We start from the raw sequence: 15,310 nt of genomic DNA, 5'->3' as shown, positions 1-15,310 counted from the left end.
ACAGGGTGCAGTCCTTCAGGAACAGACTGCTCCAGCATGGGTCCCCCGCAGGGTCACCAGCTCTGCCAGCAAACCTGCTTCAGTGTGGGCTCCTCTCTCCACAGGGCCACAGGTCCTGCCAGGAGCCTGCTCCAGCAGGGTGGCTCCTTCCCATGGGGTCACAGCCTCCTTTGGGCACATTCACCTGCTCTGGAGTGGGGTCCTCCATGGGGTGCAGGTAGAGATCTGCTCCACCAATAACCTCCAAGGGCTGCAGGGGGACAGCCTGCTCCACCAGGGGCTGCACCAGGGGCTGAGGGGAATCTCTGCTCCGGTGCCTGGAGCACCTCCTCCCCTCCTTCTGCATCAACCTTGGTGTCTGCACGGTTGTTTCTCTCACAGATTCTCACTCCTCTCTCTGGCTGCTGTCTGCAACAGGGTTTTTTTTCCCTTTTCTTAAATATGTTATCCCGGGGCTCTACTACTGCAGCTGATGGGCTCAGCCTTGGCCAGTGGCGGGTCTGTCTCAGAGCTGGCTGGCACTGGCCCTATCAGACATAGGGAGGCTTCTGGCAGCTTCTCACAGAAGCCATCCCTGTAGTCCCCCCCACTACCAAAACCTTGCCACACAAACCCAATGCCCCTTTCTATTTCTCAATGCTGCATCAAAATGCAAGGGAAGATTTATTATAATTATTTCTCCCAAACCACTGAGACCGTTAAACTTGAAGGAAGTTATTCTGACACGTCATTATCTAATAATAAAAATTATAATTAACAAACCAGAAGCTGCTAAGTAGAGTGTGGCAGAGCTCATAAAAAGGAAGAGGCATGACAATCTGCTTTAAGAGTTTCATACCCACCATACAATTTAACTTAAAAAAGGTTTTCATGTTAAAACAAAACAAAAAAACCACCAATTAATCAAATTGAACCCATGAAGAACACACTGCTTAAGAATTTGAATAGCAGATTATGGAACTGACATACAAAGCTTTGCAGATGTTTGCTGCAACAGTAAACTTGCTTACAAAAGACAAGCATTAGTAGTATACTTAAGCCACCTAGTTTATAATGCTGAGCAGCAGCATTCCCCCGCCACCCCCAGTACAGCTTTCATGGGGAATGTTTTAATTTTGCCAGTGACAACTCTTACGAAGTAAATTCAAAACTATTTATTTTGTAGCTTCTACAGAAAAAAAATTAATTCAAACATTAACCTGGACTGAAGGGGTAAAAACAAAGGAGGAATTTTAACCATGTTTTTTCGTATGTTAACAATTTCAGTATTTATTATATGCGATATACCAGAATTTTAGAATGGAAGCTATTTTCACAATCGAAAATGCAAACAGTACTGTTACGTTTGGCATCAAAGTATATGAAGTGAAAAAACCCTCTAGTGTACCCATCTAAAAAAATATAACTCCATTTGAATACAAAATAAGAACTGTCATTTCATCATTATTGACAAAACAGTCAAAAGGAAGTTTGTTCTGTGGAACAGGTCAGTCTAATACAAATGATACAAAAATTTTCCATGTGCATATGATGACAAAGATCTGAATTAAAAGCACCAACTATCTGAAATATTTTAACACTGTATTGCAAAATGACTGGAAAGCGATGTTTTAACTGGTTTTGAAAATAAGCCTCAGTCAGATGTAGTTTTAAAATATTTACATTTCAATACAGATACCATACATACTTTATCAAAACAATGTATAATCTGCTGGAGTATATATAAAAAATATTCCCAGCTTAAACTGTTTACAAAAATGCACCAACAGTGAAAAGAGTTAGGGACTACCAGTTTTTCAAGAGTAGTCCCAGTTCAAACATAGAACACACATCCAGCATTAGAGTCAGTATTGATTTTATCTGTAAAAATTAATGTTAATTTATTTTAATTGTAAATATGTGCTTCAGTATAGTTAATTCTGTATGATTTTAAAATTATTTAAAATTGACAAGATGAAGAAAAACATCTATTGTTCATGTACAGGAACATTAGACTTCAGTATCATACATCCCTCTTCACTAAAAACTTGAAATTTGGCCCTGATCTAGGGAAGTTTTTAAGCAACTGAGCAACGTTTACACCGCACTGAAGTCAGTAAATACACATTAGACGTACATATGTAACTAGGCACATGCTTGTTCGAATTGAGACCTACAAAAAATAACATCTAAATTCCTAAGAAGGATGAAAGATTGCACTGAAAATCTGGTTCAACACTGTCAATGTAAACGCTGTGCAACATGGTTTTCCATTTTGAAAAGTCTTCATCTGCAGCAAGTTCTCCCTGTAAATAAGTATTGACACACTAACTAGAGTTCTAACCAAATGCCCAATTCTGCAAATGTTTTTCTATCAGGCTACACACACAGTGATAAAGGGTTTATGTTTGGCTATTACTTACTTAGATTTCAGAACAGCCTTGAGACCATGCAGAGAAAAGCTTCTCCCTCCTATCAGTCCAAGCCTGATGATATCTCTGGCTCTGCCTGCTCAGAACAAAGATGGTGCAGAAAGCTAACAGTGTTCTGCTTTCTTTCTCACATCTATGCAATACAGGCTAGGTAAAGACTTAAGTACTAAACAAAATTAAATTTTTTAGTGCTATCTGAAGTAGTGGGAGTAACTCTGATCCCACACATCTGTCATTCACACCCTTGTATCTCCTGTGAAGTCAGCAGAAATGTATTTTTTTTCACTGAAACAGAGTACTCATATTCAGGTTTTACTTTTTATGCATGGTGCTTAATTTGCCACTAAAACCTATGATATATACTTGCTGCCCACAGAGGATCAAAGGTGCTTTTCAGTACACGCATGCTCAACCTTTGAAATACCATGCTGTAATACAGCAAACTAAACCCTGTTAAATTTACAAAGATCTTATCGTCTAAGATTTTAATCCACAGACCTAGCACAAACCAGTTACAGCACAGTATCCTAACACAGAGAATGGTAACTAGAAAGATGCTTGCATAGCAAATCTTTTTTCAAATTTCTCCTCTAGAACAGATGAAGTTGACCTCCAATACAAATTTCAAACATGAGAGTGCAAAGTAGTGCTTAGTACTCACTATCAGCTTCTCTGTATCTCCATAACCTCCGGCAGCTGATGGGCTCAGCCTTGGCCAGTGGCGGGTCTGTCTCAGAGCTGGCTGGCACTGGCCCTATCAGACATAGGGAGGCTTCTGGCAGCTTCTCACAGAAGCCATCCCTGTAGTCCCCCCCACTACCAAAACCTTGCCACACAAACCCAATGCCCCTTTCTATTTCTCAATGCTGCATCAAAATGCAAGGGAAGATTTATTATAATTATTTCTCCCAAACCACTGAGACCGTTAAACTTGAAGGAAGTTATTCTGACACGTCATTATCTAATAATAAAAATTATAATTAACAAACCAGAAGCTGCTAAGTAGAGTGTGGCAGAGCTCATAAAAAGGAAGAGGCATGACAATCTGCTTTAAGAGTTTCATACCCACCATACAATTTAACTTAAAAAAGGTTTTCATGTTAAAACAAAACAAAAAAACCACCAATTAATCAAATTGAACCCATGAAGAACACACTGCTTAAGAATTTGAATAGCAGATTATGGAACTGACATACAAAGCTTTGCAGATGTTTGCTGCAACAGTAAACTTGCTTACAAAAGACAAGCATTAGTAGTATACTTAAGCCACCTAGTTTATAATGCTGAGCAGCAGCATTCCCCCGCCACCCCCAGTACAGCTTTCATGGGGAATGTTTTAATTTTGCCAGTGACAACTCTTACGAAGTAAATTCAAAACTATTTATTTTGTAGCTTCTACAGAAAAAAAATTAATTCAAACATTAACCTGGACTGAAGGGGTAAAAACAAAGGAGGAATTTTAACCATGTTTTTTCGTATGTTAACAATTTCAGTATTTATTATATGCGATATACCAGAATTTTAGAATGGAAGCTATTTTCACAATCGAAAATGCAAACAGTACTGTTACGTTTGGCATCAAAGTATATGAAGTGAAAAAACCCTCTAGTGTACCCATCTAAAAAAATATAACTCCATTTGAATACAAAATAAGAACTGTCATTTCATCATTATTGACAAAACAGTCAAAAGGAAGTTTGTTCTGTGGAACAGGTCAGTCTAATACAAATGATACAAAAATTTTCCATGTGCATATGATGACAAAGATCTGAATTAAAAGCACCAACTATCTGAAATATTTTAACACTGTATTGCAAAATGACTGGAAAGCGATGTTTTAACTGGTTTTGAAAATAAGCCTCAGTCAGATGTAGTTTTAAAATATTTACATTTCAATACAGATACCATACATACTTTATCAAAACAATGTATAATCTGCTGGAGTATATATAAAAAATATTCCCAGCTTAAACTGTTTACAAAAATGCACCAACAGTGAAAAGAGTTAGGGACTACCAGTTTTTCAAGAGTAGTCCCAGTTCAAACATAGAACACACATCCAGCATTAGAGTCAGTATTGATTTTATCTGTAAAAATTAATGTTAATTTATTTTAATTGTAAATATGTGCTTCAGTATAGTTAATTCTGTATGATTTTAAAATTATTTAAAATTGACAAGATGAAGAAAAACATCTATTGTTCATGTACAGGAACATTAGACTTCAGTATCATACATCCCTCTTCACTAAAAACTTGAAATTTGGCCCTGATCTAGGGAAGTTTTTAAGCAACTGAGCAACGTTTACACCGCACTGAAGTCAGTAAATACACATTAGACGTACATATGTAACTAGGCACATGCTTGTTCGAATTGAGACCTACAAAAAATAACATCTAAATTCCTAAGAAGGATGAAAGATTGCACTGAAAATCTGGTTCAACACTGTCAATGTAAACGCTGTGCAACATGGTTTTCCATTTTGAAAAGTCTTCATCTGCAGCAAGTTCTCCCTGTAAATAAGTATTGACACACTAACTAGAGTTCTAACCAAATGCCCAATTCTGCAAATGTTTTTCTATCAGGCTACACACACAGTGATAAAGGGTTTATGTTTGGCTATTACTTACTTAGATTTCAGAACAGCCTTGAGACCATGCAGAGAAAAGCTTCTCCCTCCTATCAGTCCAAGCCTGATGATATCTCTGGCTCTGCCTGCTCAGAACAAAGATGGTGCAGAAAGCTAACAGTGTTCTGCTTTCTTTCTCACATCTATGCAATACAGGCTAGGTAAAGACTTAAGTACTAAACAAAATTAAATTTTTTAGTGCTATCTGAAGTAGTGGGAGTAACTCTGATCCCACACATCTGTCATTCACACCCTTGTATCTCCTGTGAAGTCAGCAGAAATGTATTTTTTTTCACTGAAACAGAGTACTCATATTCAGGTTTTACTTTTTATGCATGGTGCTTAATTTGCCACTAAAACCTATGATATATACTTGCTGCCCACAGAGGATCAAAGGTGCTTTTCAGTACACGCATGCTCAACCTTTGAAATACCATGCTGTAATACAGCAAACTAAACCCTGTTAAATTTACAAAGATCTTATCGTCTAAGATTTTAATCCACAGACCTAGCACAAACCAGTTACAGCACAGTATCCTAACACAGAGAATGGTAACTAGAAAGATGCTTGCATAGCAAATCTTTTTTCAAATTTCTCCTCTAGAACAGATGAAGTTGACCTCCAATACAAATTTCAAACATGAGAGTGCAAAGTAGTGCTTAGTACTCACTATCAGCTTCTCTGTATCTCCATAACTCTGCTCTCCTCTCCCACTTTGCTAACAGTAGAGACCTTTTGGCAAAATAAAGCAGTTATTTCAATCTTACTTTCCAAGCAAGTTAGTGGCACTCATTAAAAGTAAGAGGGGAAATGCACCCTAGTCTCTCAGTTAATGCTTTTTTGCTGGAAGAGAAAGAACATCCCAGCCCTTGGTTGCCTCTATCAAGTGCCTCTGTCCATGACTTATCCATTCTTCTTGGTCCATATATACTCTTCCACAAAACCAACACTTAAACATACACTGAAGTGTTTCAGCTGGTGAAGTTTCCACCACCTGGTAGTTGTTTTTATGGGTCTTTTTTAGTTTCATTTTTAGCATACTCTGCTTTTTTGCTTGGCTTCCTGTCTCAACATTTTGAAGAGTAAGACGCTTTCGATAACGTTTGACACCAAGACAACTACTTGTCCTTTCTGAGAGAACAACTTTCAGGACTTGACCTTTATACTTGTTGATAGTCTTCATGACATTAATTATCTCTGGCGAGTCAACATCAGGATGGTTTAGTACCACAACTGGCTGGTTACGACGAGGGCATTTTATCAACTGATTCATTCTCAGAGGGACAAGCCGAAGACGTCTTGCTGTCAATAGATAAGACATGTCAGAACTTGAACTAGCTTCCAACTGAGTTCTTGTTTTCCTCTTCGGAAGTTCCCTGAAGCTTGCTTGTTTCACCTTGGTTTTGGGACCTAGTTGACCTTTTGAGTAGGGTTTGCTTTGCTTACTCACATCACTGCTTTTCTGAAACAGTACACCAGTTTGTTTGTTATTATTTTTAACACTTGCCTCTCGCTTTGGTCTTTGCCGGAGTGACACACCTCGGGACTGAGCATTCGGTTCACTCTGATTAGGCAAACATGGCGAACTACTGCTAAGTGTCTCAGAAACACTGACAGGAACTGGGCGAGGCAGAAACATTTCATTGCGATACATAGAAGGAGCTGGTGTTTCACTCCTGTTTTCTATTCCATTTGATTTTTGACTGCTAGTAGCATTCAGTACTCTCAGCATTGTCCCTTTGGGGATAAACACTGGAGTAGCAACATGGGAATTTTTGGTTACCCTGTTTTTAGATGTTCTTGCAAATGTAAGCAACTGATCTTTACCGTATTCTTCACTACTAATCACACTGCTTCCACCATGCACTTGAGACAAAGATGCAGACTGGTCCACTTCAGAGGCAGGAACAACTCCCTCACAGCTTGCTGAATTTTCTTGAGGGAAAAGCAACTTTTTACTAGAAGCTTGACATCTCAAAGGCATGGATCTCATGTTGGATTCAGCAGCAGACATGAGCTGAGCAATCTTTCGACACAGCAATGTTGCTGACTTCTTATTGCATGTTGTGTCATCCCATCTGACACCCTCTGGAACGTTTTCAGCCCCAGAGCTAAGAGAAAATACAGACGAAATAACAGGTCCCTCAAAAGGGTTGCCTTTATTTTCCATCTTCTGTAGTTCTAATGATTCCAGAAGAAGATTGTTCTTTTGACTTACTGTTTCAGCTCTCTTTACTTTGCTAAAGCCAAAAGTCATGTCCTCACAAGATGGAGTTTTAGTGACATGAAAGTTTTTCCCTGCTTCAGAAGATATAACAGATTTTTTATCAAAACCCTTACCACCTAAACATGTTTCTGTAGAGCTGACTGGCAGACTTCTATAATCTTTGTCATCCCTCTTTAGAGGCAATGTATCTTTTTGTTTAAGGACTGCAGAAGAAGAGGAATTTTTGCCCTCCTGAGCGGCCTCTACTGAAATGTTCTTGGAACTCTTCTCTTCAGAAATAGCAGCATATTTTGGAGGGAGTACATCCACACCTTCTTCATAACAATACAAGTCATAATGTAAGTTATTTTTTCCATCTACTTCCCACCTTGTGGATTTAAGATCACTTTTTTTTTCAGTACTACTCATCACCAGAGATGGAGAACAAAGTTCTATAACACCTGAATGGACATCAATACCTTTCACCAAATGAAAGCATAATTTTGATGCATCTTCCCTCTGTATAGATACAGAGTTACAATCTGAGAGTTGAGAATCAGGAAAACAAAGACATTCAGAATTCTTGTCATATGTACTATCCAAATTAAGCTGGTTACTAACACTGGTTAATTTGTCTACATTCAGTTCCATGGTTAGTAACTCATTTTGAGATACAGAAGATGGTTTTTTTCCTTCTGCAGATCGTCCTATACCTTGATTCTCAGGTTCCTCTTCAGTACTGTTCACAGGTTTGTAAGTTGCTTCTTTCATAGGAATTAGTTTAAGAACCAGCTGTTGTGCTCCATTCACTATTTTAATCTCTACTATCTGAGCTAAACAGTTAGAAGGAACTACAAGCTCAGACGGTGCAATTACTGTTAAAGGCACCCCAGGTTGTAAAGGCTCCATTTTTGGAGAATAAAGCTCAACTTCAACACTTTGATTCTCACACACACTTATTTCAGATGGCTCCAATATTGTTTTATCCTGGACTGATGCTGTGTTCACACTACATTCCACATCATGAGACAAACAGATTGTTTTAGTTACCTTATCTGGAATCTCACAAAACATATTTGAAGACAAATTTGAAAGTTCATTCTGAAAGGGAATTCTATCGTATTTCTGCTTTTCAAATAAAGTGCTTTGACTCGGCTTCTTTTGCTTGTGATTTATGACAGTATTTGACAGCCGTTTTGCAGGCATTTCATGTACTCTTCTTGTGTGTTTTACTATATAGTCATGTCTAACAGCACCATATTCACAGTATTCACACTGATATGGAAAAGTCCCAGTGTGTTTCACCAAATGCCTCTGGAATTCTCCTTTGGTGTAGGATATATAACTACAGTGGGAACAAATAAATTTAATTTCTTCATGTTGACCTACATGCTTTTTATACTGCAAAGGATCCTTTGTTGAAAATCTACATTTATCACAGTAATATTTACCCGGCAGAAAGTTTTTAACTTTAAATGTTTTCTGGATTTTACTTGGGGATTTTTTTTCAGGTTTTTCGAAGCCTACAGCATTGGCACCATCAGGAACAAAATGGAAAGCTGGTGGCGTAACATGACTGCACTTCTTGCAGATGAAATTTTTGTCTTCAGTCCACCCAAGCTTCTTATGCTTTTCTATATCTTGCATTGAAATTTTCTGAACATTTCTGCATTTTATACAGTCTATCAGTGACAACTTATTATTCTCAGCCTCAGTCCCTTGGTAACAGCAGTTTTGGTCATCATCCCCTTTTGATGGATTTGTTTTATCCTCAGAAGATTGCTTTGGGGATGTAGTTAAGGAATTATTTTTATCATTAACTTGGTCAGGGTACAATCTTGGTAAAATTTCCCTCATTTTTTTCAACTGCATTTCAGAAGATGTGACTCTGCACTGGTTTTGTCAAACACAGCAGCAACAGACAATGTTTTCTTGATATTAGTCTTGTGTATGCTGCTTATCAATCATTCAGGCCAACAATCTGCAGAAAACATACTTTGGAAGAAACGGTGCTCAAGGAACTGCATCCATATAATATTCCATGTTCTTAATTTTATTCAATCAACTTGCAGCACTAAAGAATAAAAAGCAGAAGATTAAGTCAGTCACAATTCACTGATCATTGAAATACAATGAACTAATAATTGAACTATTAGTGGACTACAGCTGAATACGGAGTGCCAAGTCTACTGTTAATATACCACTGATTGTATTCTGCACATACAACTATTAACTCTAAGCAAAACATACCAAATCAAATAATCCTTTAATGTTTGCTCTTGTTCAAAATATTCATAAATTCACATAAAAGTATCTGCTATGCATCAAAACCTAGAGAGTTCATGCTATTTCATGTAATGAAAAATTTCACATCTAAGAAATGTATTTATAAGCCTAACAAGAAATATACTTGGTAATAGAACTGAGCAGCAGAATATGATTTCAGTTCATACACAGCCCTTAACTCAGGAAAAGATATTATGAAACACTGCAGGTGCCACTCATTTGCGAATCCCAGCAGGAAAAAGGAGAGTGACTACAATAGTTACTAAAAACACACAACTATGAGTTGTTCTTTAATATAAGCATTTTTAAGTTGGCATGGAAAGCCCTGAAGTACAGAGGGAAGTTCTTTTCTAATCAGTGCCAATGTTTCAGATCCATACAGTCTTGAACACTAAATCATAATAAGGTGTGATTTATACTTCACATGTTCTCAAAGTAATGAAGTCAAAACAATCTGTGGCTTCAAAGTTAATTACTTTCACTTCTATTAATATCACAGTGTAATCACTTCTATACATGTGGACAAGCATATAAATAGTTCACTCCATCCTGATAATACAGAATATGTCAATCAAGCAAAATAGACAATGCAGCAGCCCCACAGGTTCCAGCACCCTTACTGTCTCTTTTCTATATTTAACATGAACAAGCCCAGCCTTTAAGCTTTTGCCAAGACTACAAGACCCCAGTTATGTGGAAAATAACTAAATTAGCCTTTTGAGACATACATAAGACAAGATAAAGTCCAAAGCTAACAACAATAAGTAAAATCTACTCAACATCTTCCTTATTCAAATATTCTTACTTACAGACATATTGCTGCACAGATCTGCATTCATGTATAGACCCTATTTCAAGAGGTTACTTCTAGACTCCTTTAGAATTTCAATACATCCTACAGAAGGCTTCTGCTTCTTAAATACAGTTCCTCCCCAAGTCTATCTACAGAAAGCAAGGCCTGATTTGAGCTCCAAAAGCACAGCACTGAGATCACCTAAGTAGCATCCTATTACAATAAACCTACATGACTGAGTAAAACTTTACACTATGGTGTATCTCCACAATGGCTTGACAGGAGTAAGCATCTGATCCAGAAAATTCTTCTTGCATGTCCCTGTGATACCTCTGTCAATAATATTCCTAGCTGCTATAGGAATGCTGCCCTAAAGATGGGGCTATGCAAAGAGCAAGTATACTGATGCAACCTCAAACAACAGTAAAAATAAGTTAGAAAACTGGTTAGGGACAACGTCATGGGCTTTTCACTCTTTAGCAGATGGATGGCCGCACACCTGTAAAAATCCTCAGTAGGTAGTTCTTAGGACTACAGCAATCTCATCTCATTGCAATGCAGACAGTTGTATATCCCAATGCGAAAGACTAATGAATGTCAGCCTCCCAGGAAGGAGGAAAGTATACATGACTACTGTATCATGATCTGAAAAAAAATTTTTTAAGTAATTCTAATGTTGGTAACATTATGCCCTCTATTATCCAGATTCTAAAGAGGAAAGAAAAACAAATGTTTCTGGTAGTCTTAGACCATTCTTTCCCTGCTAGTATCAATTCTTAGACTGAAGATGAATCTTGTTGACACACAAGTGTGATGGTAGGCCTATGTTCGGGAGATCCGCTGCTTAATTTCAGGAGAAAGATAGTAGGAGATCTTGATCATGATCCAAACCAAAGATACTTTGAAGATTTCTCTTCAGCTTTCAGAAAGAACTAAAATTGTATATGAAAGGTAAGGGTGAAGTTAGATTAATATTTGCCTTTTTTTTTGCTGTTAACAGCTATCCATTGATACTGAAACTGCACACCATATGAACTGACTAAAAGATAGGCGTAGAGCACTTTCTGTCATCAACATCTTTGACCACAAAAACAGTATTAAAGATGTGGAGAGTTTTCTTGTATTTTTTAAACACTGTAAACTTCACCTTATGGGACAACATGAAAAAGGATCCACCACTTTTAAAGAGCAAGAAAGGACAAAAAACACTGTCAAACACTTTGAGAATGCCTCAATTTAGCAGACAGATCTGTGTTGCTCAGTCTGAGAGGACACTAGAAAAATTTAACAGAGGTAATTCAAAGAACAGCCTCATAATCCTTCTAAACTTTCCTAACTCAAACAGCCTTATACATGAGGGTTGGACTAGATGACCTCTAGGGATCCCTTCCAACCCAAAACATTCTATGATTCTATGAAAGTGAAAACAAATACATACATAACCCCAAAACCAAGCTTTCATTCAGACCTGTGATAAATACTATGTCACTAGAATCCAGGTTTCAAATATTGTTGGAGTTACTGCAACTGCATTTCAGATGTGTGGTGGGTTGATTCTAGCCAGCAGCCAAGCAGCCACACAGCTACTCACTGGCTCTCCATCCCTCTCTGAGTACGAAGGGGAGTGAACTGGAGAAACAGAGCAAAGCTTATAGGTCAGGACAAAGGCAGTTTAATAGGTGAAGGAATAAGACAGAGGCGATGCAAAGAAAATCACTCACCACCTTTCACAAGCAGACCAATGACTGGCCAGTCTCTGAAAAACAGCCACCTTGGGAGCCAACCCCCCTCCCCCCTTCTTCTTCCTCTAGTTCCAGTTTTCATTGCTGAGGATGACATTACATGGTATGGACTATCCCCTTGACCAATTCTGGTCAGCTGTCCCAACACTGTACAGCAACTGGCAAAACACTGGTGTGCTATCAACACTATTTTAGCCACAGATCCAAAACACAGCATAGTACAGGCTGGTATGAAGAAATTTAACTTCCAAAAGTACATTATAATTTTATTATTGTATTTAAAAAAAATATTTGCTTTTTCTGGTTACTTCAGAAAAAGGAGGCCATCAATGTACACAGAGCCGCAGTGCAATCCAGTATCCATTCACTCCATACAAGGGAGGGTGGGGGGGGTGGGGCGTGCCATGGGCAGAATTCCCCTGAAGATTTGTTCTGATATATCAAGGGTTAGCAGAAACATGCTTCAGAAGATTTAATTAGGAGATACATACTGGATTTTTCAAGTTTCAGTCAAACGCAGAGCACACAGACCAATCCAAAGATAACATTAAAGGAAGACCTGAAAGTCTACATGGAGTCTGAATGACAAACACAAGAACAGGACAGATGAAGAATGGAGTAAGAGGTACTAGGAGTGTTGAAATCAATTCCAGTCACTGTCTTTACAGGAATGGATTCAGAAAAAGTTTGTGAAAATATTTTGAAATACAGTAAGGTACCTGAATTAGGAGAAATTTAAAAAATGTAAAGGCCCTCACAGTCCTGAAAAAATCTGGAAGCAAAAACTTAGAGGCACACAGAAAACAGACAACAGAAGGAAGATAAACCAGACTCTCTCATCTGCTCCTTCTACCTACTCGCAATTCAGTAACATTAAGAAGCGGGGCATTTAATAAAAGGAAATATTCCCACCTTTCACATAACACTAGTATATCTTGAATCTTGCTGCTTTAAGACACAGAGACCTACAGGAGTCAAAAGGCATTCCAAACAGTAGAGATCACATTTACATAAAGGTTAAAAACCAAAGACTAATTAAAACCAAGAAAAATAGGAGAAGAAACATCCTCTGCAGCCTGACAATGCCAAATTCATCCAGCACAAGGCTTTTTGCACTGCAGTAGATTACAAACTACTGATGTGTCCACTGTCAGACAGGAATTGCCAGTGTCCTCCTGTTATTCTATACTCCTGAAATTTCCATTTACTTCAAATACATTAACACTTTGTTCACCATTTCAAAGAAAAGTATTTATTTTCCAGTGGTTTAGTTTCCTTTTTTATCTCAAATTACAATGCCGCTATCAATGAAATCGGTGTGACAAGCAGCACGTATTTATCATATGTGATCAAATAAATAAGAACTTACTTCAGCAAAGCGAACACCTCTTTCACACTAAGTTCACAGACTACATCCAACAATCAAGGCCTGCTTTGGTATTAAAAAGCCCATATAAGTCATCTCCTAAGAGAAAAGTTTAAACATAATTGGAAGACACTGTGCATCACTGTATCAGGAAAATACAGTGTGCAAAATCTGAGTCTCTGTTAAAAACTTAAATCTCTATGTAAGCTTAAAATTACCTTGTTTTTATTTTGCAATTATATATATGCCATATGCTATCCATTCAACATTGATTTGCTTAACAGAGATAGTCAAGTTAGCTGTTCTACTGATCCACTACCTACCCACAATTATTAGTCATTAATTTTAGGCCTAATGACTAGGAGAGATCCAAAGTGCTTCACTCAAATATAACATATTGTAATAATTAGAAGAACTGATTTTGTATTAAAAACAAACTATTCAAATACACCAAAGAAATTTTATCTACAATAATTTCTTCTTAAAAAGACATTTTATTTCACAATAACAGCTAATCACACAGTTGTAACTCACGTGACTTTTTTCCAATCAACATGAATAAAGACTGTCAATGCAAAGAATTAAGAAAAGCAAAGACCATGCACCAGGTTTTCAGAACTTATTTTTATTACAAAATATACAGTTTTTTCACTCTACAGAAAAAATGTAATTACTTTCAAAATTTTTACTGCTTATAACAAAGTTATGCAAAATACCAATTTAAAGTAAATCACTATTTTTAGAATGCATATGTGAAAAATTGTCCAATTTATTGACATTCATTGGCATTGCAAGAAGTCAGGTACATATATGGACTACACAGTATTCTACCGAAATGGAGGTCTGTTTCTCTGTGGCTCTAGGACTGAGGCCTAGCTTTATTTGTATCTGAAAGATACACAGTTCTGTCATTTCATTCAATTGCTTGATGGTCTTCCTGCAATACGCTAAGCAGGGCATTCTCAAATAACTACTGTATCAAAAGCAGTATTTTAGAGAGTGCGCAGAGATGTTTATACAGTTGTTTATCATTACATGTATGATCGACTTTTAAATTGATGCTGCACATTTTCAGCATTTCACACGGTTTACAACCATTTTCAAAATCTCTCTGTATATCCAAAGCATACTGACTAGTATTTAGCATTACCTTACTCTAAGCTTTAAGGCCTGTAAGCAACAAAGCAAGGAAGTATGGCACTGAAGAAAATGGGAGAGGAGGGGGGTGAGTCCCATTAGTACATAACCCTCCGTGCCCCATTCTCAAAACACTCATGCAGATGCTAAAATTCATTTCTACAGTTTTAATTCCTGCTAAAATTAGCCACCTACTACCTGTATGTGCAAGAAAAGGGCCTTGACTATAACCATTTACTGTAGTAACAATGCAGAATAGAATGCTAGCAAGATCCTGTAAAACACCATTAGTCTTCTTAATAATAAAACAGGCTTTTTTTATTAAACGGATATTTCAGGACACTTTGGCTACATCTACGATAACACTGGACCATTTATTTAGAAGAAAAACAAGTCATTTTATACTTCTAAGTTACCTTAAGCGTCCAATGTAACACTTTTTTATGATAGCTTCCTCTGCAACAAAATTTAATGTAGGATTGAATTAAGCGAATCATATACCCAAACAGGACCCTCTAAAGAACAGTTCTCTAAAGAACACAATTTACATACAAAACACAGGATATTCTCTTTTGCTCAGTAATAGTTACTAACCCGAAAGCTTCTTTTCTTCAGGAAGAGGACTAAGATGACAGACCTGGACAACGGCTTCACAGTCCAGTCGAGTCTAACGCAGCCTGATGGCGTCCACGAGACAGCAGCACCCGCCAGCCAAAACCAAAAAAACCCAATTTCCTGGG

At 37.5% G+C, this 15,310-nt stretch overlaps 1 protein-coding gene across 4 annotated transcripts; it reads right to left on the bottom strand.

Annotated features, from left to right (window-relative positions):
* Window positions 1-558: 558 nt before the first annotated feature.
* ZNF518B (zinc finger protein 518B) lies at window positions 559-15,304 on the bottom strand. 4 transcript variants are annotated; one of them, XR_004843209.1, is made up of 4 exons: window positions 15,165-15,304; window positions 5,737-9,320; window positions 2,403-3,098; window positions 559-2,285 (listed from the first exon to the last, which is right to left on the bottom strand). XR_004843209.1 is itself a non-coding variant. In XM_035903456.1 (2 exons), the coding sequence occupies exon 2, from the start codon at window positions 9,116-9,118 to the stop codon at window positions 5,870-5,872; it is 3,249 nt and encodes a 1,082-aa protein (XP_035759349.1). In that variant the 5' UTR covers window positions 9,119-9,320; window positions 15,165-15,304; the 3' UTR covers window positions 3,197-5,869. The 4 variants fall into 4 exon arrangements, 1 of the variants encoding a protein (XP_035759349.1); XR_004843207.1 differs by having other exon boundaries at window positions 559-3,098; XR_004843208.1 differs by having other exon boundaries at window positions 559-3,098; window positions 15,208-15,304.
* Window positions 15,305-15,310: the final 6 nt, after the last annotated feature.

Source organism: Egretta garzetta, unplaced genomic scaffold, assembly GCF_000687185.1.
Source record: "Egretta garzetta isolate BGI_Z169 unplaced genomic scaffold, ASM68718v1 scaffold151, whole genome shotgun sequence".
Lineage (NCBI taxonomy): Eukaryota > Metazoa > Chordata > Aves > Pelecaniformes > Ardeidae > Egretta > Egretta garzetta.
The sequence above is the reverse complement of the archived record's forward strand: the minus strand, read 5'-3'. Positions and strand labels throughout refer to the sequence as shown.